Source organism: Chelonoidis abingdonii, chromosome 1 (genome assembly GCF_003597395.2).
Source record: "Chelonoidis abingdonii isolate Lonesome George chromosome 1, CheloAbing_2.0, whole genome shotgun sequence".
Lineage (NCBI taxonomy): Eukaryota > Metazoa > Chordata > Testudines > Testudinidae > Chelonoidis > Chelonoidis abingdonii.
The window spans coordinates 201836758-201859817 of NC_133769.1; the positions used below are offsets into that span (position 1 = coordinate 201836758).

Genomic DNA, 23060 nt, shown 5'->3' on the forward strand with positions numbered 1-23060 from the left:
TCACCAGTGCCAAACAGAGTGGTATAATCACTTCCCTCAATCTGGTGGCAATGCTCCTACTAATGCAGCCAAATATGCCGTTAATCATCTTGGCAACAAGGACACACAGCTGACTTATATCCAGCTTCCCATCCACTGTAATCCCCAGGTCCTTTTCTGCAGAACTGCCACTTAGCTCATTGGTTCCCAGCCTGTAGCAGTCCACGGGATTCTTCCATCCTAAGTGCAGGACTCTGCACTTGTCCTTGTTGAACCTCATCAGATTTCTTATGGCCCAATCCTCCAATTTCTCTAGGTCACCCTTCAGTGTATCTACCTCACCCCCCAACTTAGTGTCATCTGCCTACTTGCTGAGGGTGCAATCCATCCCATCATCCAGATCATTAATGAAGATAGTGAACAAGGGAGGCATTTCTCCACACAATACAGCATCCTCATTCTCTGTAAAAAAAATTAAATATAATTTTAAAAATAAATCAAGTGCATTTTAAACCTTTTCTTAAAGAAAACACAATCCAATTGAGTAAAATACCCACAGTTAAAAGACGCATTATGGTCTTCAGGACAGGGAGAGTGCATCTTTTTGTTCTGAAAAAGCAGCAAAGAGCCCTGTGGCACCTTATAGACTAACAGATGTAGTGGAGCATGAGCTTTCGTGCATGAATACCCACTTCTTCCGATGGGTCTTCGTCCACAAAAACTCATGCTCCAATACATCTGTTAGCTATAAGGTGCCACAGGACTCTTTGCTGCTTTTACAAATCCAGACTAGCACTGCTACCCCTCTGATTTTTGTTTGGAGTTTGTCACAGACTGTGACTCACAGTAGGGCCATGAACATCAACTGGGGCCCCAAGGCACTAGCAACAGAAATAACGATTGGTGCAAGGAAATGCGGGCCAGCTTCTTCCTCTTCCCCTGAGAAATTATACTCTTACATATTAATTACTGTGACGGGTTTGCAATAAAACATCTAGTTCCCGCGGTTGGGCCAATCTGCCCCATGTTATTTGCACTGCAGCTGCCCTCCGAGGCCCTGACCAGGCTGAAGTGGGGGCAGTCTGCTGGAAACTGCACAGACCTAGAAATGAGCCCTGCCAGGCCTGTTTTCACTCTGTCCGTGGGCAGGAACCAGACACATAAACACAACTGCTGGCTGGGGCGCGCGACCGCGGCTGCTGACGAGGGCTGTGACGTCACTCCCCACACCACCCCCGTCGGCTTTCGCGCTACCGCTGCCCGGGTGTCTGGGAAGAGTCGCTGTTTCGCTGAAGTCCGGAGGTGTCTGCGCAGCGCGAGACCGCGGCGTTCGAGCGGCGGCGCGAAGCAGCGGCTGGCGCCCGGGGTGGTTTCCGTTGCTGTCCCTTATCCCGCGAGCTGGCGGGGGGTGGGTGAGGCGCGCAGCCGGCGGCAGCGCAAGCCCGGTCGCTGGAGCGCCCGCGGGAGAATGGCGCCGCCGGAACTGCTGCTGCTGCTCCCGCTGCTGCTGGCGCCCCGCGCTGCAGGTGAGCGCGGTGGCTTCTCCGGGGGGCAGGTTGTGGGGTCTGCGGCGCCCCTGCCCGGCCGATCTGTGCCTGCCGGGGGGAGGGGGTGTAGCCGCGTGTCCAGGCTGTGGCCTCAGAGCTCCCCCGAGTCCAGCCCTCGGCGCCGGTGGCTCTGCCTGGCCGGGCTGGGTCTGCCGCTCCGCGCCCGGGCCGCCGGCGAGAGCAGCCCAGACAGAAACGGAGAGACAGGGCGGCCCTGCCCCCGGCCTCGCTTGTGCCGCTGTCAGCCGGCCCGGCGGCGGGGCTCGCGCGCGCCAGGAGCGATGGGCCGAACGGGCTGTTAAAGTGGGTTAGTTAAACTGCCCTGCAGTGCCTTTTATTTAGCATGACAAGGGCCATAATGTGGGTCCGTGCCGTTCACTGGGGAGTGAATTAAACTAAACCGAATCAGGCTGTGTCTACACTACAGGATTGACCACCTCGCTTCTGTTGGTGTACAGCCCACGCAGTTATTAAATCGTGTGTGTGTGTGTGTGTGTGTGCGCGCACACGCAGCCTTGGCACTCTGTGTGGGCAGTGAGGGGCTTCACCGGGTTGTTGATTGTATTGTCAGCTTGAGGGCACTGCGGGGTAGCTCATGAAAGCCTATAACTGTAAAGGTGAGCAGTCCTGTGTCTACACTGATGCTGCTGTGACAGTCAGCAGCGAGCCCCTAACAGCCAGTAGCCTTATAATAGCTGGCAACCATTAAAAAAAAATTAAACACCTCACAAACACAGTAGCCTAAACTTTTAAACTGTCTTCCCTTATCAGTCTTAAGGCAGTTAAAGTTGATCCTAAGCCAGTTTTTGCTAAGCAAATTGCAAAAGTGCAGGGTTTGCTAACCACCAATCAAATGTTAACACAACCAAAGCCTGTGTGTGAGTGTGTATAAAAAATTCTTGGTTTTTGTATGAAGTAGAGTCTTTTGTACCAAGGTACAAAACTCTCTGTTCTTCTGCAAAATAAAGCAACCTTTCCTTATCCCTGTCTGGCTGTTATTGGCTCTCAGCTAGGCAAACCCAACATTTCGGTAACACTGCCTTGACCCTAATTACATCCCGAGGTGACTTGTTGGGGGAGGCGGCTCAAACAACCCCCAGATTTTTGTCAGGCTAGGCATTGGGCTGAGTGTGGCTGAAGTGAAGTGACGTGCTTAGGAGAGGCACCGGCACCTAGTGCTCCTGCTGAGCTCTGCTAGGAGGTGCGTGGGGCAGGGAGGAGAGTCTGGGCAGTAGGGGCGGCTCCAGGCCCCAGCACGCTAAGCATGTGCTTGGGGGCAACAAGCCGCGGGGGGCGCTCTGCCGGCATCGCGAGAACGGCAGGCAGGCTGCCTTCGGCGTCCAGCCTGCGGGAGGTCCGCTGAAGCCGCGGGACCAGCAGACCCTCCACAGGCAAGCCGCCAAAGGCAGCCTGCCTGCCATACTTGGGGTGGCAAAATGCCTAGAGCCGCCCCTGCTGGGCGGGCATCAAAGCTCCGCCAGAGGGAGCGCAGGGAAGCCCACTGTATCCCATCCCTTCCTCACCCACAACTGCAGTTACTGATGCTTGGCAGTAGGTGGTTGGAGCCTCTGACCACAGCAGGGAGGCAATGGGAGAAGTGAGGAAGGAGCTGTGATGGGAGTGGAGACAAGTTGGTGGCAGCTTGGAGTGGTTGTGGGAGGCACAGGAGGAGTGGGAAAGGGCCCAGAGGCGAGGCGTGAGGCAGACATGTGCCCCCACCAACCTTTAAATTATCCCTAGCCCATTATCAAGAGTTAAGTGTCGGCTCTGATTACTTCAGCCGTGACGCCACACTGCTCAGGAAGGTGGTGTTACTATATTGGTGTAAAGAGGCACTTGCGTTGGCAGGAGCCAAATTTAAGTGAAAACAACTTTCACAGCTAGGTCAACACAAAGCAGTTTATGTTGACCTATTCCTGTTGTGTAGGCTAGGCTCTGTGACACAAGGTGGGTGAGGTAATATGTTTTATTGGACCAATTAATTTTGGTGAGATCTACAAGCTTTCAAGCTTACACAAAGCTCTTCTGATCTGGGACAGGTACTCAGTGTCACACTTAATTACAAGATGGAGCAGTCATGGTGGGGAAGGAAGGGAGGAAAGATGCTGGAGTGGGAAGGTTAGCAGGTTACTGATTGTTGTAATAAGCCATAAATCCAGTGGTCCTATACAGTCGAAGATTTTTAATCTTTAGCGAAGTAGTAAATTTAAGGTCCCAGGCTTGTCTTTTGAAGGTGTTGTGTAGGTTTCCTTTGAGAATGAGGACGGAGAGGTCAGATATGGATTGATCACTTTATGAAAAGTGTGCACCCACAGGGTAATGTGGTATTTTTGTCTTATTGTCTGTGTGAGTTCATTCGAGAGTGTAGTGATTGTCTGGTTTCACCCACATAGTTGTTGTTTGGGTATTTAGTGCACTGGATGAGGTACATCACATGTGATAGGCATGTGTGGGACCCATGGATCTTGAAAGGAGCGTGGTCGAGGTTGTTGGTCATTGTGCCAGTAGAGAGATGTCTGCAGGTTTTGCATCTGTTGTTCTGGCAGGGACTGATGCTGCTTTGAGTTGGTGTGTCCTGGTCTGCTGAGAACTTGCTTCTGATGAGGTATGTGTGTGTGTTGGTGGGGAGAGGATGTTTGAACCTCAGAAGAGGAGGTTCAGGAAAGATTGAAGTATGAATTGTAATTGTTTGATACCCCGTATAGGTTCCATTGTGGGATGATAGGTGACAACTTAGTTCCTTTTTCGCCTTAGGACTGGTGGCCTGTTAACAGCTCTCTTCACGGTGAATGATCCCTTGAGATGTGTGGTGACTACCTACGCTGAACAATCTGTTTCCTCTTGTATTTTGCTGTGCCACTCTGAGGGCTTGTCTACACCATGCAGCTTTTAGCGACAGGGCTGTGTCAACACAGCCTTGTCACTAAAATCTGGCTTGTATAAACACCCTTTTTTGGCACTTTGTCATCACCTTTGCTGTCAAAATACTTCACCCCTGCAAGTGGCATTCAGTTTGTCGGCAGGAGAGCTCTCCTGCTGACAAAGCTGCGTTCACACTGCCACTTGCTGCGGCGAAACTTTTATCTTTTGGGAGGAGCTTTTTTTAAGCAGCCGTGAAAGACAAAAGTTTTGTGGACATCTTGGCAGTGTAGTACCTTTCCCAGACCGGAAGAAGAGTTCTGTGTAAGCTCAAAAGCTTGTGTCTCTCATCAACAGAAGTTGATCCAGTAAAAGATATTACCTCACCCATCTTGTAGACATGTTGGTGTCAGGATATTACAGAGACAGTACCAGTGCATAAACTGAATTAAGGCCACTTCATTTCTCGTTGAGGGCAACCACACTGGGGTTTAATGTGGTTTAACTTATGCACTTCAAATTCACATTTGAATTCAGATTGAGTTTTCTTGAGTGTCCTCGTGTAGACAATCCCTATGATTCTCTCTGTCCACTGTAAACCAGTAACACAAGCCCCATTGGAGACATCCTTGACTCCTCCATCCCCCTGTTCACTTTAGCCAGCTACATCAAGGTAAAGTTACAGATTGCTTGGTCTGCACTCATGTTTTATGACGTGTCAGCTATCATGTGCTAGGTATCACCTTGTAAAAACAACTCCATTTTTCCTGGGGTAGATGTGCTCTAAGAGGGCTTTTGAATTGTGTTCAGGCAAAGGCTTGTGTGCATGGCAGGGTAATGCACACTATAGTGTGCAGTTTCTGAACCACACTAACATATTGCACACCAGCATCTTGGTCCGTGTAGACCCTGCTGGAGCTCATTAAAGGTTTCCTAGTACACTTTAACATAGGGCTGGCTATATTATTTTATCACAAGGGAATATTTGAATATAGATTGAGCAGATGAAGCGATTTAAAAAAAATCCATGCAACCATGGATGGTTATGTAATGCAGAGTGATAATCATCATGTGACTTATCAATCTGTTTGAATTAGGACTGAGACTAACAGCTTTCCCCCTGCTCCCTCCCCCCACCCCTTTAATGATTTGGCACTCCTGTCTGTATACTTTATTGGCTCTGGTGTGGAGAGCCTTCTTATTGTAAAATAACTCTCAGCTAGTGTTCATATAGGGACACTGAGCACTTTCATGTTCTTCCACTTGTTCACAATATTAATGTAAAAAGTGATATTAATAAAGACAGATACAACTCAGTTTGAAATAAAAAACAAAAAATGGCTTGATCACACAAAATACTATTATTTTTTCTTACATTTATTTTAGTGTACAACTGTGGTTGACATTTGTGAGTGTATCTCTGTTGCAGTGGAGAAAAGAAATGGGAATTCTCAGGTCTTTACTGAAAGAGTTGGAGTTTATGGGAAAGGATGTGTGTTTCATTGGGTGTTAAGAGGGGAAAGAGGCATATGGAAAGGGGATGTGCAAGGGTGGTCTGCCTATCTGGGAAGCTGGCCACCAGTGACATCCCTTAGAGATTACTGCTACACTTACGTTTGGTGACACACTCAATCTTGTGTGTGTCATCTTTTACAAAGATAAACTCTTTAGTCGTCATATGAATAGATGAAATAACCTTTAAAACGGGCTGAGACTGAATACAAACACAAGATAACTTTAGATTTGAAAATCGTTTCTTGTGGTTGTTTGAAGTTTCTTTTCCATGATGTCTTAAATGTCTAACTGTAATATTTTCCAGTGAAAAGCTATTTGTGTGTGGGAGAACAAAAGGGAACCCTCAAATAAATGTTTGTTATGGAAGTACTTTGAGGATTTCTCTGAAGTGAACTTAAGGGCACATGGTTTGGGCAGGGCTGCCCCGGGGGGGGGGGGCAAGTGGGGCAATTTGCCCCAGGCCCCGTGGGGGCCCCCACGAGAGTTTTTCGGGGGCTCTGGAGCAGGGTTCTTCACTTGCTCCGGGGGGCCCAGGGCAGGGCCTGTGCCCCTGAAGCTTCTTCTGGTCTGGGTCTTCGGTGGCAATTTGGCGGGGGTGGGGGGGTCCTTCTGCTCCAGGATCCGCCGCCGAAGTGCTGGGTCTTTGGCAATTCTGCAGTGGGGGCCCTCTGCTGCGGAAAAGCCCAGGCCCCCTGAATTCTCTGGGTGGCCTTGGATTTTGGGACTTTTTATGTGTACATATGTACAAATGGAGTGAGATAAGTGGCACTTACTTTGAAGTCAAAAGGACATGGCCAACTTTAAAATCACACTTCTCTCTGGAGTTTTGTACCACCTACCGTTATAGTAATTTTAGGGGGTAACTTGTAAGTAAAAAGTCAATGAAACATTTTTTCTATTTAGTTTTGCATTTGACAGCACTGTGTATAGTTAGTTTTACTGATTCCCTTGGATAGCCAGCTAGCTCCCAGTCCTGCAAACATTCACATTATGCTTAACTTCACACCATGAGTATCCAGTTGAGTTAGTTGTGAATTCAGTGGAACTGCTCATGTGTATGAGGCTAAATGTGTATCAGTGTTTACATAATTTGGGGGTTTGGTCATTTTCACCTTAGCTGAAAAAAAACATTGTAAATGTTAAGAGGAGAATAATTTTGAAAAGTAAAATCAGGACACGCTCTTTAAAGAGTGCTCTATGAGAAACTGGATTTTTTTAAAATAATCATTTAAAAACATTAAAGTTGACAATGTCCCTTTAAAGGTCACATGAGCCGCTTTAATGTGCTTGTGTTAAAATAGACAATGCTTTTATTTTTTTAAAAAGTAAAACCTTTTATAGTGTTAGAACGTGAATGCTTTTGTTGAAGAAAACAATATGCTAAATTTCATGTTGTTCTTTTCACCCAAATCACAAATAGCCCTCCCTTTTTACAACTCTGCTCTCTGGCCCTGGAAATATCAGTCACTCTTTAGCTACCGTTTTTCCTCTTCCACTGTTACTAGTCTTTGCCATAACATGGTGTCTAGCTAAAGTAAGAGCATATGTTTGTGGGTGGAGCTGCTCTGCTAGACAGATGTTTGATTAGTAAGAACGTTATTTCCTCCTTTCTTTCCTTCCTGATCATCATAACCATCTACAGTATGCTAAGAAGCTTATTTTGTAACTGAAAAGAGTGGTGAGTTCGAATGTGTTGCAGAATTTCTTAGATATAGTCCAGGGATTCTCAGACTTGGGGTCACGAGGTTATTACATGGAGGCTGACAGCTCACAACTGCCCACCCCAAACCCTGCTTTGCCTCCAGCATTTATAATGGTGTTAAATATATAAAAAAGTGTTTTTAATCTAAAAGGGGGGTCGCTCTCAGAGGCTTGCTGTGTGAAAGGGATCACCAGTACAAAATTTTGAGAACCAGTGATACAGGCCATGAAGGTTCACTGAACTTCTTTCTCTCCAGTTCCTGTGATCTCATGAATTATGGCCCCAGGAGCTAACACTTTTCTGCTGATAGCACTTGACACCTTTAGCACCCTCTCCCTTCAAAAAAAAAAAAAAAAAAAAAAAGAATTTGGCAGATTTTTCTTGTGGGATACTTGGTTGAACTTATGACTGTTACATTGGACAAGCATGTTTTCTAAAATAGATTTTAAAAATTGTTATAACAAAGTAAAAGGGATACAATCAATATTTGTATATTAAACTAAGCTTTATTTCTGATATCCCATTAGAAACTTAAAGTGTATTTCTAGTCTGAAAAGTGTCTGAGAATTTTTTTGAGATTCCTGATTTACTGCTTCAGTGAATTCCAGCTCAGAATTGCTCAGTTTGTATCTCCCCCTACCCATTCCCTGCCCTTCCTGTCAACCCCTGCAGTCTAAGCTTGGAAGCCAAGCCAAAAGTCAAGACTACGTTCTCTTTGGCTCACATTACCAGTAACAAATATTCAGTTCAACTGCTGCCCTCTGTTACACCTGTGACCCCATTGTCTTCAATTAATGCCCATAGTTAAACCTCTGCTACCCTATTCCTTTCACTGAGGGTTGCATAATTCAAAGACAATGATGTTGCAAAAGTGGTCTTGCAAATGGAATTTATTTAATCACTGTAATGTTACATGAGTAAGAAAATAATCTTTCATTCTCTGTTATGTTACTTTTTTAGAGCAGACAGTAGTAAAAAAATTTGATCTTTTTCACAGACTTGTGCTCATATGATCTTGCATACATACAGAGTACAGATCTGAGGAAGAAGGAGCCATTTTTACACACTCACCATCAGAGTAGAAATACTTAAGTTTTGATCTGAAAACAGATTAGATTTTTATCTCATCAACTATGCAACTTCTTTTTTCTGACATCTGAAAATGGAGGCAGCTTTCTGGAAATCCTCTACTTCCTGTGTAGTGGCTGGGTGGTATGTTCTTGTGCCATGCATGCTCTGCACCAGAGATCGGCAACCTTTGGCACGCAGCACGCCAGGGTAAACCCCCTGGTGGGCCGGGCCGTTTTGTTTACCTCCTGAGTCTGCAGGTTTGGTTGATCGTGGATCCCACTGGCTGCAGTTCGCTGCTCCAGGCCAATGGGGGCTGTGGGAAGAGGCGCGGGCCGAGGGATATGCTGGCAGCCGCTTCCCGCAGGCCCCATTGGCCTGGAGTGGCAAACCGCGGCCAGTGGGAGCTGCGATTGGCCGAACCTGAGGATGCGGCAGATAAACAAACCGGCCCAGCCAGCCAGCCAGGGGGCTTACCCTGGCAGGCTGCGTACCAAAGGTTGCCGATCCCTGCATTGCACTATAGAATTAGGTAACAGTCTTTCCTTCCATTTCTTAAAGGAATATTTTATTAAAAAGTGGGACAGTTGCTGTCTGAAGGGTTACCATGTGTTAGGTATAAAACAAATAAAATAGAAAGCCTGCACATTTCATTTTGCTTATCTCCACTCTTGCGCATACACAATAACTGTGTCTTCCCTTTGCCTGCCACTATTTTCCTGTCTTCAAAATAACAAAAAATCGGTTAAAGACTGATTCCCATTTCCTCACCATCTCCAACCTCCTGAAATAAAAAGATGCAGCATATTGGTCTATCTTCAGTCTCTGCTCATTCTTGTTTGTGTCTTGATGCATTTTTACCCTTTACCCTCCAAGTTTTTTATGGAGGAGACTAACCTGCACTACTCTTGCTCAAGAGGAAATGTTGCATTACTGCAAAGAAATCCCAGGGTCATACTATGTGGAGAAGTCTTTGTGGTGATTGCATCTCAAAGTATATTGTAGCAGGGAGAAAAGTCATAGATCTTCTGGGTCCATTTTACAGCTGTGGAATGGTAGAAGGCAGCAGAGGCACATCTAGTAGAGCTGCTGCCCAGAGATCCAAGTGTTGAAAGCTGGCACTGCACTTGCTTTTTAAATGCTTTGGCTGACGTGCATTCAGAACCAGTGAATTCTTCCATGCACTAAGTCTTGAAACTCTGTATAAAAAGAGGAAAAAAATGAATCTCAATTAATAGAGATTTTTCCTCTGTAACAGGCTAAGAAGCCGTGAATTATCTTGCTATTTCAATAGGCTTGAGTACTTTTTAACTATACTAAACTTGGTATGCTATTTTCATTTTTAACATGTAAAGATTTCTGTTGTGGAACGGATGTCATACATCCTTAAACTTTGTGTACAATAACATTTTTCCCAACCTCTTCCTGTCTCCCCCCTCCCTGCCTCAACATTTTTGTAGGCCAAATGAATCTGATGAGCCCTCAGAATGTTCAAGTCAATGTTGTAAACACAAATTTCACTCTAAGATGGAGCTGGGGTAGTGAGAATGACTTCAATGTGACATTTTCAGCTCAGTACCAACGGTAAGCTTACTATTTTACTGTGAGCCAAAATTATTTGACATCCATTTCTACAGAAGGTAAGAAGAGGAAAAAACAAAACAAAAACCCACCACTGCGGTTTGTTTGTTTGTTTTGTTTATTGATATAAAAATTGTTAAAAATAAGCAGAAGAGCACACTGGTGATCCAAGAAAAGTGATGCTTTTATAGTGGTTTGTGCACTTCTTTTCATCACTGTGTCTAGTTTAAACATGTAGCCACATTTTTAACATTGTAACTGTTTTTGGTTACAAGAGTTTCAAAACATTGATGTTAGTGTTTGAAGTGGTACTAATCTTCTTTAATTCACAGAGCTTTGGGAGTCCTGGCCTGCTAGCAGTGCATCCTTACACCCAGGCTGTACCAAAGTGTGAACTGCTAAATCTGGGAATCTACAAGTATTTTAGGGGCATATCAAGGGTTGTCCCTTAGACACAGTGGGCTTTAGATTGGTTAAAAGTTGCAGTCCAGTCTACTGATTAAAACCTAGTTCCAGCTAGATTAGGGGATAATTCTGAAACTCTCCCACCGACATAGCGCTGTGCACACTACCTCTTATGTTTTTCACATCTCTGAGCAACGTAAGTTTTGCTGACATGTGGTAGTGTAGATGCCAAAATACATGTATGCCATATCTTTATTTAGATTTCTATCAGTGTGGGATTTGTCCTAAAGAATCACTGTTACAAATGAAAATTTTGCTCTTCTATATTTTTTATCAGTGGATGCTGGATCAGGCCCAGAATGAATTCTTAAATCAACATGAATGCCAAAATATCTACTTGCCCAATCGTCCAAATGGATTAGAGGCATATCTGAATCTTACAAAATTGGAATTTGTTTCTTTCAGATGATTGGATTAGATCGGATCGGATGTGTGCAGAGGGAACATCTTTAGGGGAATTATCAAAACTAGGAAGAGCTGCACTGGTGGTCTTGCTAGTACCAGTATAGGATTAATTTTCCTCACTGCTGTGCATTTAAATGAGCAGTCTTTGTATAAAAACAATGAGGAGTCCACTGTCACCTTAAAGACTAACAGATTTACTTGGACCTAAGTTTTTTATGCACAAAAGCCGATGGCCAAATAAATCTGTTAGTCTTTAGGGTGCCAACGGACTCCTCGTTGTTTTTGTGGATACAGACTAACACAGCTACCCCTCTGATACTCTAGTCTTTGTATAGAAATGCTGTAACTTTCTTTGTAAGAAAACATCACGAAGAAACTTCTAAAATGCAGCGCAAAGGGAAAACACAATCCTGTGCTCAATGTGAGAGCCTGGAGACATAACACAGATTTATCTAAAGTAAAGCTATCCCTGAGTATATCAAATTGAACAGTAGACAGACTAATCTTAAAAATTCAGTACCAGATGCACACACAGTTTATTTAAATGTATATATCCTGTATTTGTGCAGCTGTGTTGATTGTGTTTTGGTCATGCCACTAGTATGGACAAGAACACCCCAGCACACCATGCGCTCTCACTGTCATGCACTGCTAACTGGTGCCACAGGACTGCCCCCGAGATTTGTCGATACGCAGAATTGAGTTAGTTCTGGGAATTTCATTACACAGTGCTTAGTCAACATCATCAACTGTTGTGACTCTGGCTCATGCAGTAGTCCTCAGTAGACTATGCCTGTTTGTTGCAACACTTTTTTGGGGGTATCCAGAACCATAAGCCACTGTTACCGGCAAGGCAAGGTTAAGACTAGCAGAGTCTCAAGGTGTATGCTGGTGAAGCTGATAGACTGATGTGGCAGGGAGCTGACACACAGTTTAAGCTCCAGCAAAACTCTCACTTGCTGAGGGGTAAAATGCAGAGAATCCCAGTTCCTGAACCCCCTAGAAAACACACACACACACACACACACACACACACACACACACACACACACACACACACACACACACACACACACACCCCCCCCCGAAAAGGTGGGATTAATTAAAATGAGCTGTTGTGTTTAAGTGTTGGACTAGAAAAGCAAATTGCCAGCATGTCTTGGGGATTCCTTATTCAATAATTAACCCAGACTAGCATTCATAAAGTAACCTAAATTAGACAGGTTTCAGAGTGGTAGCCATGTTAGTCTGTATCAGCAAAAACAACTAGGAGTCCTGGTGGCACCTTAGAGACTAACAAATAAATTCGGTATTCTAGAATTCTGAGACCAGTTGAATATCTTTTTGACCACCAGGTAGTGCTGATCAAAATACAAAATAAATGTTTACATTTTCTTTTATCACCAATGGAAACCTAATTTTATTTTTTTTACTTGAAAAAGATTTGAGAATTATGAGGAAGAAGAAGAAGAAACAGATTGGAAAGAGATATCTGGCTGTCAGAATGTCACTGTCCTAGAATGTGACTTCTCCTCAGCAATGACAGCTTATTTAGATTCCTATAATGTGCGTATAAGAGCTGAAAAAGGGGAAGAAAAATCTCTGTGGTCTACTACTTTATCATTCGTACCATATTCAATAGGTATGTACAACATATGTACTTTGTTATTAAACAGGTTAATTTTTCATCTTAACGGTGTTACGGCACAATATAAAATACAGTGTAGATATTTGTATTCCCTATTATTATTATCAGCTCTGCTGTTTTATAAATCAACTTCCTTTTTATGCTTTTAATAGTAGTATTTATATACTAACTTTCCTGAGATCTTGTCCAAACACAAGTTGTGCTGTTTTAAATAACTTGACTAAAGCAGTACAAACCCCTTCCATAAGGATGGCTAAATCCCATTTGTGCCTTTGAAAATCACACCCATAATTGCTAATTTCCCAACCTTTACTAAATTATAGCACTGTATGAAATATGCAGTGAATAGCCTTTTAAATTGCTTGGACCATGTAAGTTAAGATTATTTTGATACCCTTAGCTCTGACTATTCTGACTTTCATGCTTAAAGTTATAAGTTTAACATTGCTAGAACGTATCTAAAGTTATAAGCAGCTTTAAGTGATTGTCATGGAAAACTTATGACCGATGAGTCCACTATACACAGTGTATGTCAGTTATTCTTCCCAACTTTTGAGCTATGCAGCACTCCCGTGGTAAAGTGTAATGTAGGGCCCTTTATTTTTTCAGGTCATGGTTTTCTATGGTGGCCATCTCTATGCTGTACCCATTTCATTCCTAACATTAGGGAAGAGGCAGGATGGTCCAGATTGGGGGCGAGCCAATTCCCTGAGTACCATATGTGTCATTGCCCCTGTGCTGATATTGGCAAATGTATTTCAGAAGCTAGCGTTCCAGCAGTCCTACCTTCTATCTTTCATTTACCACAAATGATAACCTATATACAGCTGAATCCTTCCATTAATATTGGGTTGGTTCTTGGGGAATGAGCTTTTTGTTTAAAGTAAGTCTTTCTTGTAACCTTATTCCACAAATTTATGACTCTTCATTTCAGAGTCGGGCAGTTACTGTGATATTGTTACAGCCAGTAAGTATTATTTCAACTATTGTCAGTCCCAGATAACACTTGGAGTTTATTCAGTTAAATTACTGTTAGATTCTACCTGAAGAACTTAAAACTAAGTACTGTAGGCAATTCCTTGTAGTTTACTTGTTCAAACATGTAACTTCTGATTTTTCAACAGTTGTTGTGCTTCATGATAATGTTTAATTTTTGCAGCTAAAATTGGTCCTCCAGGAGTGCATTTAGAATCCATAGACGGAGTGGTGAAAATCAACATTTCCCCTCCAGAAGAAAATCAGAACAGAAAAATGTGGACAAATGATATAAGTTTTACCTACAATGCAGTGTTCTGGGAAAACTCATCAAATGCAGAGGTATGATAGGGATTAAAATATTGTTTTGTTTTACTTCAGTTGTTGAGTCACTTCCTAGAATTAAATTCTACTTTTTATTATTTTATACATATGAGATCCTAATTTCTGCCTGTAGCTTGATACATTCACTGTTAAAAAATAAAGTGCATTGATTTGCTAGACTGTATTACATCTCTTGCTCAAAGTTTTGGTTCGGTTGCTAATGTCATTAAACTGGTCCATGCTTAGTTGCTTAAGAACATAACAGCCATACTTGGTCAGACCAACAGTCACTCTAGCCCAGTATCCGGTCTTGCAACAGTGGCCAATGCCAGGCGCTTCAGAGGGAATGAACAGAACAGGCAATTGTTGAATGATCCATCTCCTGTTGCACATTCCCAACTTCTGGCAGCAGAGGCTAGAACACTCAGATCATGGTGTTCTATCCCTGCCTGTCCTGGCTAATAGCCATTGATCGGCCTATCCTCCATGAACTTACATAGTTCTTTTTTGAATCCTGTTACAGTTTTGGCCTTCATGACGTCCACTGGCAACGTGTTTCATAGGTTGACACTGCATTGTGTGAAGAAGTATTTCCTTTTTTGTTTGTTTTATACGTGCTGCCTATTAATTTCATTGGGTGACCCTTAATTCTTCCGTTATGTGAAGAGGCGAATAAGGAAGTGTTATACACTATCTCCGCACCAGTCAAGATTTTTATAGACCTCTATCATATTCCCCCTTAGACGTCACTTTTCCAAGCTGAAAAGTCCCAGTCTTTTAACCTCTCCTTCATATGGAAACTGTTCCATACCCCTAGTCATTTTTGTTGCCATTCTCTGTACCTTTTCCAATTCTAATACATCTTTTTTGAGATGAGGTGACCAAATCTGCACACAGTATTCAAGATGTGGACTTGCCATGGATTTATATAGCGGGATTGATACTTTCTGTTTTATCCTTTTCCTAATGGTTCCTATCATTCTGTTAGCTTTTTTGACTGCCGCTGCACATTGAGCAGTTGTTTTCAGAGAACTATCCATGATAACTCCAAGATAATTGTTCAGAGGTAACAGCTAATTTAGATCCCTTAATTTTGTATGTGTAATTGGAAAACAATATGTGCTTTGCTTTGCATTTATCAACATTGAACTTCATCTGCCATTTTGTTTCCCAGTCACCCAGTTTTGTGAGTTTCCTTTGTAACTCTTTGCAGACTGCTTTGGATTTAACTATCTTGAGGAGTTTTGTATCATCTGCAAATTTAGCCACCTCAATGTTTACTCCTTTTTCTAGATAATTTATGAATTTGTTGAACAGCACTCCTCCCAGTACAGACTGCTGGGGAACCACACTATTTACTTCTCTCCATTCTGTAAACTGACCATTTATTCCTGCCCTTTGTTTCCTATCTTTTAGCCAGTTATTGATACACGAGAGAACCTTTCCTCTTATCCCATGACTGCTTGCTTAAGAGCCTTTGGTGAGGGACCTTATCAAAGGCTTTCCGAAAATCTAAATACCACTATACCCACTGGATCACCCTTATCCCCATTTGTTGACCCCCCTCAAAGACTTCTAATAGATTGACAGCAAGATTGGTAGGGCAACTCCCACTTTTTCATGTTCTCTCTGCGTATATGTCTCCTCCCTATATGTTTCAGCCTATGTATCCGATGGAGTGGGCTATAGCCCACGAAAGCTTGTGCTCAGATAAATTTATTAGTCTAAGGTGCCACAAGTACTCCTGTTCTTTTTGCAGTCTAAGACAGTTCCTCAGATTTGTCACCTAAAAAGAATGGCGCAAGTGTGGAAATCTGCCTCACATCGTTTACAGTAAAGATGCAAAGAATTCATTTAGCTTCTCCACAATGACTTTATCTTCCTTGAATGCTCCTTTAGCACCTCAATTGTCCAGTGGCCCCACTGATTGTCAGTAGGATTCCTGCTTCTAGTATACAAAAAATTTTACTGCTAATTTTTCAGTCTTTAGCTAATTGCTCTTCAAATTCTTTTTTGTCCTGCCTAATTATACTTTTACACTTGATTTGCTGAGATTTATGGGCCTTTCTATTTTTCTCAATAGAATTTAATTTCCAATTTTTCACAGATGCCTTTTTGTCTCTAACTGCTTCTTTAACTTTGTTTAGCCATGGTAGCACTTTTTTGGTCATCTTACTATGTTTTTTAATTTGGGGTACACACTTAATTTGAGCCTCTATTATGGCGTTTTTAAAACATTTTCATGCAGCTTGCAGGCATTTTACTTTGGGAACTGAATCTTTCAATTTCTGTTTAACTAGCTTCTTCATTTTTGTGTAGTTCCCCTTTCTGAAATTAATGCTACTGTGGTGGACTCACAGCTCTTAGCAGGCTTTTAGAGCTCTTTCTGAGGCTTAAGAAGGGAATTTGAAAACTTTGCCCAGTTTCCCTGCATGTCTGAGGCAAGTGATCATTAATGTATTCTTTAGAATCAATATACACAATACTTATCTCCCAACTCCACACAACAGTACTAGAATGAGTGCCGGTCAGATTAGATACATACTGAGAAGATGCGTATGTCCATTTGGGAGACCTACTGTGGTTGAGCATTTTTAAAGGAAAAAATCCCAAGGCCCTCCCAGTACATTCTTGCATTCAAGAAAAGGTGAGTGACAAATCTGTCAGTCCAGTTAGCTGAACTTTTACTAAAAAGTTTAGTGACACAAGTGCAGTAAATCTTGTCCTCAGCATGGAGCCTATAATTTCTATAGAAGAGTGGATTTTGTGTTACTCTAAATAGTTAATGAACTAGAACAGGGATCGGCAACCTTTGGCACGCAGTCTGCCAGGGTAAGCACCTTGACAGGCTGGGCCGGTTTATTTACCTGCCGCATCCACGGGTTTGGCCGATCGCGGCTCCCACTGGCCGCAGTTCACCGCTCCAGGCAAGTGGGGGCTGTGGGAAGCAGCATGGGCCAAGGAATGTGCTGGCTGCTGCTTCCTGCTGCCCAAAGGTTGCCGATCCCTGAACTAGAAGGTAGAGCCAGTCTTAGTGTGAAAACACTTCAGTGAACAATATTTTAAGAATGAGATATCTGCAAAGTTGAAGACTCAGATCTTCCTCAGACCCTGCCCAAAAATGTCATCTAGACTTTTTGTAGTGGACTCTTCTTGACTTTAGTTATTCTTTGGCTAGAAATGGTAAATGGGGATTGGGCAGTCTTGACCAGTTAGTCTGTCAGTGGTGTGTTGGTGATGATCAACGTACTTAGCATTAGAGGGACAGGGAAGGTGATCAAGTTTCAACTTTAATCAACAGGAGTTGATTCAATAAGAGAGACATAGGGCTTGTCTACACTGGCAATTTACAGCGCTGCAACTTTCTCACTCGGGTGTGAAAAACAACCCCCTGAGCACAGCAAGTTTCAGCGCTGTAAAGTAGCAGTGTAAACAGTGCTCCAGGGCTGTGAGACACGCATCTTGTAGGGGTGGGTTTTTTAAGTGACTCTCTGCCGCGACCATGCACGCCATGTTAAAGTGCTGCCACGGCAGTGCTTTAGTGTTACCAGTGTAGACTTAACCCTGCTTTCAAGCTTGCACAGAGTTCTTCCCATCTGGGAAGGGTACTTAAAGTGTCACAGCTAAATGAAAGGTGGAACAAATTGTTTAGCATAAGTAGTTAACGCATGTTTCAAGGGACTATTCAAGGTGATGTGGCCTGTTAACAGGCCTCCAGAAATGGGGGGAAAGGAAGTGCGTGTGGGGGGCCAGCTTGGAGGATTTGTTATTGGGTTATAGATTGTTGTAATAAGCTATAAAGTGTCTACTGAGTCCTTAATATTTAGTGTCTAGCAAAGTTATGAATTTAAGTCCCAGCCTCATCATTTGAAGGTATTGTGCAGGTTTTCTTTGACCTTTCAGTCCTCATTCTCAGATATAGAGTGATCACTTCTTGAAGTGTTCACACACAGACAGTGGGGTATTTTTGTCTTCTATCACTTTCTTGTGAGAGTTCATTCAAGAGTGTAGTGATCGTCTGGTTTCACCCACATAGTTGTTGTTGGGGTATTTAGTGCACTGGATGAGGTACACCGTATGTTGTGGTAGGTATGTTTAGGATCCGTGGATCTTGAAAGGTATGTTGATCATCATAGCAGTGCAGATATGTCTGCAGATTTTGCATCTGTTCTGGCAGGGTCTGGCACCACCTGAGTTGGTGTCCGGGTTTGTGGGGAGCTTGCTTCTGATGATGAGCTTGGAGAGGATGGGGTGGAGGGGTTTTTTGAAGGCCAGAAGAGGGGGTTGAGAAAAGGATTTATTTCAAGCTAGAGGTCCCCATTGAGTATGGGTGGTGGTGGTTGTTTGATACCCCATATGTGTTCCAACATGGGGTGGCAAGTGACTAGGGGTTTCTATATAAAACTTTATCTGACTGCACACCTCTAGTTGTCAGCTACCACCCCACACTGGAACCCAATTCAAATGCCCCAATAACAACTATGTGGGTGAAGACACACAATCCCTAAACTCTCTCAAATAAGATGACGCAGGGAGCTTAAATTCATAGCTTTGCTAGACACTAAAAATCAAGGACTGAACAGAGATTTTATGGCTTATTACAACAATCTATAATTCAGTAACACCCCCAGCTGCCTTCCCCCTTATGACTGGAGTGGTGTTAACGGGCAACTTTGCCTTGAATGGTCCCTTGAAATGTGTGTTAACTGCTTATGCTGAACAATCTGTTCCACCTTGTGTTTAGCCATGACACTGAGTACATTTCCCAGACCTGAAGAAGAGCTCTATGTAAGCTCAAAAGCTGGTCTCTCTCACCAATAGAAGTTCGTTCAATAAAAGAGATTACTTCACCCACCTTGTGTCTCTGGCCATGTCTACACTACCACTTATGCCAGCAAAACGTATTTCAGGGGAGTCAAAAAAACACAACCCTAAGTGACATAAGTTTTGCTGGCATAAGCGGTAGTGTGCACAGTGCTGTATTGATGGGAGAGCTCTCTCCCATCAGCATAGAGCGGCTAAATGAATGATATACAGCGGCAAAGCTGCATTGGTACCTCGGTAAGCTCACTAGTGTAGATATGGCCTCTGATTTCCTGGGACCAACGTGGCTATAACACTACTCTACTCTTCGGCTGTGTCTACACTACGCACCTTTCAGTGACACAACTGTGTTGCTATAGCCATGCCACTAAAAGGCACACAGTGTAGCTGCTGTATGCCGGCAGGATCCCAATGAGTGGCAGTAGCTTTGTCAGCAGGAGAGCTCTCCTGCTGACAAAGTGCTGTGCACACTGGCGCTTTTTGTCTGCAAAACGTGTGTTGTTTTGGGGCAGGGGAGGGGATTTTCACACATATGAATGACAAAAGTTCTTCTTCGAGTGCTTGTTCATATCCATTCCAGTAGGTGTACGTGCCGTGCGTGCACATTCGTCGGAAAACTTTTACCCTAGCAACTCCAGCGGGCCGGCAGGTCGCCCCCTAGAGTGGCGCCGCCATGGCGGATGATATATACCCCTACCGGCCCGCCCACTCCTCAGTTCCTTCTTACCGCCGTGTCAGTCGTTGGAACTGTGGAGCGCAGCATAGCTGACCTCCACATCCCTAGCTCCCCAAAATTGTCTCAGCCTTCCACGTTAACCAGGACATATTCCTTCCCGTATTCTTTCCTAAACCTCATTCATCTCGTAGAGAACAGCAGTTACATTGCCTAGACGTGCGCAGGGTGCTCGCCTTTTATATAGATAGAACTAAGCCGTTCCGCAAGTCCACTCAGCTCTTTGTCGCAATAGCTGAGCGGCTCAAAGGGCTGCCAGTCTCCTCACAGAGGATCTCCTCGTGGGTAACGTCCTGCATAAGAACATGTTACGACCTCGCGCATCTCCCTTCGGGGCGTATAACTGCACACTCTACGAGAGCCCAGGCATCGTCGGTAGCGTTCCTCGCACGAGTTCCCATCCAGGAAATCTGCAGAGCGGCGACCTGGTCCTCCGTGCACACGTTTACTAGCCATTATGCCCTGGTCCAGCAGTCCAGGGATGATGCGGCCTTCGTTCTGCGTGTTGCGCACTGTGACCTCTCACCCGACCCACCGCCTAGGTAAGGCTTGGGAATCACCTACTGGAATGGATATGAGCAAGCACTCGAGAAGAAAACATGTTACTTACCTTGTAACTCTTGTTCTTCGAGATGGTTGCTCATATCCATTCCACACCCGCTCCTCCCCTGTCGAGTACCGCAAGAAGGAACTGAGGAGCGGGGCCGGCAGGGGTATATATCCGCCATACGGCCCACTCCGGGCGACCTGCCGGCCCGCTTGAGTTGCTAGGGTAAAAGTTCCGACGAACGTGCACGCGCGCGTGCACTACCCTACTGGAATGATATATGAGCAACACATCTCGAAGAACAAAGTTACAAGGTAAGTAACATGTTTTTCTTTAAGGGATGAGTAACATCAACACACGTACGCTTACTGGCCTTGGGTGGATTCTCCATCCTGGGCCCATGGCCTGAATGACGGGCGGTTTCTCCAACGCTCTGGCAGTGGTGCAGATGCGCAGTGACTCCAGGCATGCGCGGTGGCCATTGCTGGCAACAGCTCAGATGAGGTGATCAACAGGCTCCGGCCGTGGACTGCTTCTGATATCTGGTTTCATGGCTGGCAAACCTGCCGTACGGGCGACAGCGGCTGGGCTCTGGCGTCAGTGTCTGCTGGCGGGGAGTGGTCAATCTGTTGTAAGTGTTGCCCTGGGAGGAGAGCGTTTGGCTAGGGACCGCCCTGCTGAGCCAGGCAACGAGGCGAGTTCCCCGTCACTGGAGGCGTTTGCATCAGGCGGCTCTCCTCTGAACCCAGTTCCAGGAGGCTTGCGGCCTTGGGAGGGTCCCTGGCTGGGTTGTGGCCGGCAGTCAGTTACGGGCATCGACTGGCCATATGATCCCTGCCCTGCCCCCTGGGTTCTTCTCCAGCCCATTGTCATGCCGGGGCTGAGCACGGGAGTGCTCCGCTGTCTCTCAGGGAACGGTCATTGTCTGCGCGCAGCACTGCTGCCTGGCACTAGTGGTTGTAACACCTCCCTGCTATAGCTCTCACCGTGCGTAGGGGCTGGGTCTCTGGCTAGCCGTGTCTCCTGGGAGTAGGCTCGTATACCCATAGCTGCCCTGCCATATGTGCGCTGGGCCTGAGCTCTCCGCGCTCCTTCCCGCTATCTGGTTCACTACACTGCCTATGCGGGTCTCATGGACCCCCTCATTTACTATCGGGTACTTCCCGCCATCTAGTTCCGCTCGGCCCTGAGCATGTCCGAGGCCTAGTGTGATCCCTGCCTCTCCAGGCCCATCCAACCAAGGTCATCCTGCCACACAGGAAATCCGCTGGCCGCCTACCGCTGCATGCCCCAGCATACAGAGGTGGTTGGGGGGTGGTCTGGGCATTGTTTGCTGTCGCTGCATGTCACGGGCATGTCACGGGCAGAAGACATGAGAGGAGCCAAGGGCTCTGCCAACACTCCAATAGGGGCGGGGGGGCCATTTCGCACCGACACTGCCCTGGCCTGCCCCTATAGTTTTGGGGGCCCGCTCCCACAGGATGGGGCTCTGCCAGGGTATGCTCTGAAGGTCTAGGGAGTGGATGGGGACCGCGCGCCTTGTGCTGGTGTGGCAGTCCTACTTTGGAGTCTCTCCATCCCCAGGGAAAAGGAACTGCGAGGAGCCCGTGGACAGCTTGCTCCAGTAGCCCCTGTGCCAACGGCGGGACCTGCCAGCCCCTGGGCGGGAGGGAGCCGGGTTCACGAGTGCGAGCGGGGGGGTTACGGCTTGGGACCCTGGAGATGAGGCACCAGGAGATGGCAATGGGCACCCACGCCAGGACTGGGTGGTGCCTCAGCCGCAGGGTGTGTACGCTGCACCGTGGCTCCAGGGTGGGATTTGGGACTCGTCTGCTGCGGCAATGGCTGGGTTCCTGGCTCCCCACCCATCGCACTGGCGCGATGCAGGCAGTCTGGGACCCTGCCGCAGGACAGCTCAGGTGCCCGCGGGGATGGTCTGTGCGGCCGCTCCCAGGCGCATCCCCCCAGAGCTGCGCTCAGTGTCCTCTCGAGGGCTGTGAGCACTTGGCAAGCCGCAGCTGGCCCGCGCGGGACGAGGGGAAACCTCGCATTTAACCACCTGCAGCTTGAGACCTGGGCCCTGGGGTTGCGTGGCAAGCTCACCAGAGCCCAGGGGCTGGGATCCCACGGGCCAAGGCCAGGTGGGGCGGCAGGGGGCGGGAGCAGGAGGTGCTGGAGAAGGTGCGCGAGGGACTGGGGGGCCGTGCTGCAGCCCATGGGGACCGAGGGGCAGAATACTGGGCGTGCCCCCCTATCTCTGCAGGTCTCTGCTCTATGTCGAGCAAGCCCTCTCCGTCCCCTCAGAAGGAGCCCCCCATGCGCTGACCACCACTCGCCTGTTTCCCACCATTCGAATGAGAGGGCGGGTTGGGGAGCTGCAGTGCAGGGCACCCCTGAGTTCCAACAAGGTCTGTGTGCCAGCCGGTCCATGCAGGCGGGGCCCCGCTGGGCACAAGGAAGCAAGCCCTGTGGAGTGGGGCTCAATGCACTCCCCCACGGAAGCCCGGAGGCACCCGGTCTCTTCCGCCCCATGAGGAACACCCCATCACACTGCGAGGAGGGACCAATGGGCCCCTGGGAAGCGTGGCACAGGCCAGCCTGCCCCACATGCCCCCCCTGGACACCAGCGCCCACGCTGGAATGGCCTCAGCCCATCGCCACGGCACCCAGCCTCCGCGCCAGCCCAGCCCTGGCCCTTGGGGGTTTGCAGAAGCTCACCAGCAGGCACTGAAGGCTCAGGCCCGGCCAGCCAATGCAGCCCCGACCCCGGATGAAAGGGCAACATGCCCGGCCACACAAGATCTTTGTGTCAGCCAGCCACCCCCAGCCTCCCGCACATCACCTACGCCGTGTAAGTTGTAACACCGCACATGCATGTGCACCCATCT

At 46.3% G+C, this 23060-nt stretch overlaps 1 protein-coding gene across 1 annotated transcript in view; it reads left to right on the forward strand.

Annotated features, from left to right (window-relative positions):
• Positions 1–1224: 1224 nt before the first annotated feature.
• IFNAR1 (interferon alpha and beta receptor subunit 1) overlaps positions 1225–23060 on the forward strand; it is a 57478-nt gene continuing 35642 nt past the window's right edge. The window contains exons 1-4 of the mRNA XM_032789094.2: positions 1225–1505; positions 10131–10254; positions 12564–12763; positions 13929–14086. Coding sequence (XP_032644985.1) covers positions 1448–1505; positions 10131–10254; positions 12564–12763; positions 13929–14086 — 540 coding nt within the window. The 5' untranslated portion in view covers positions 1225–1447. The remainder of the gene's footprint in view (positions 1506–10130; positions 10255–12563; positions 12764–13928; positions 14087–23060) is intronic.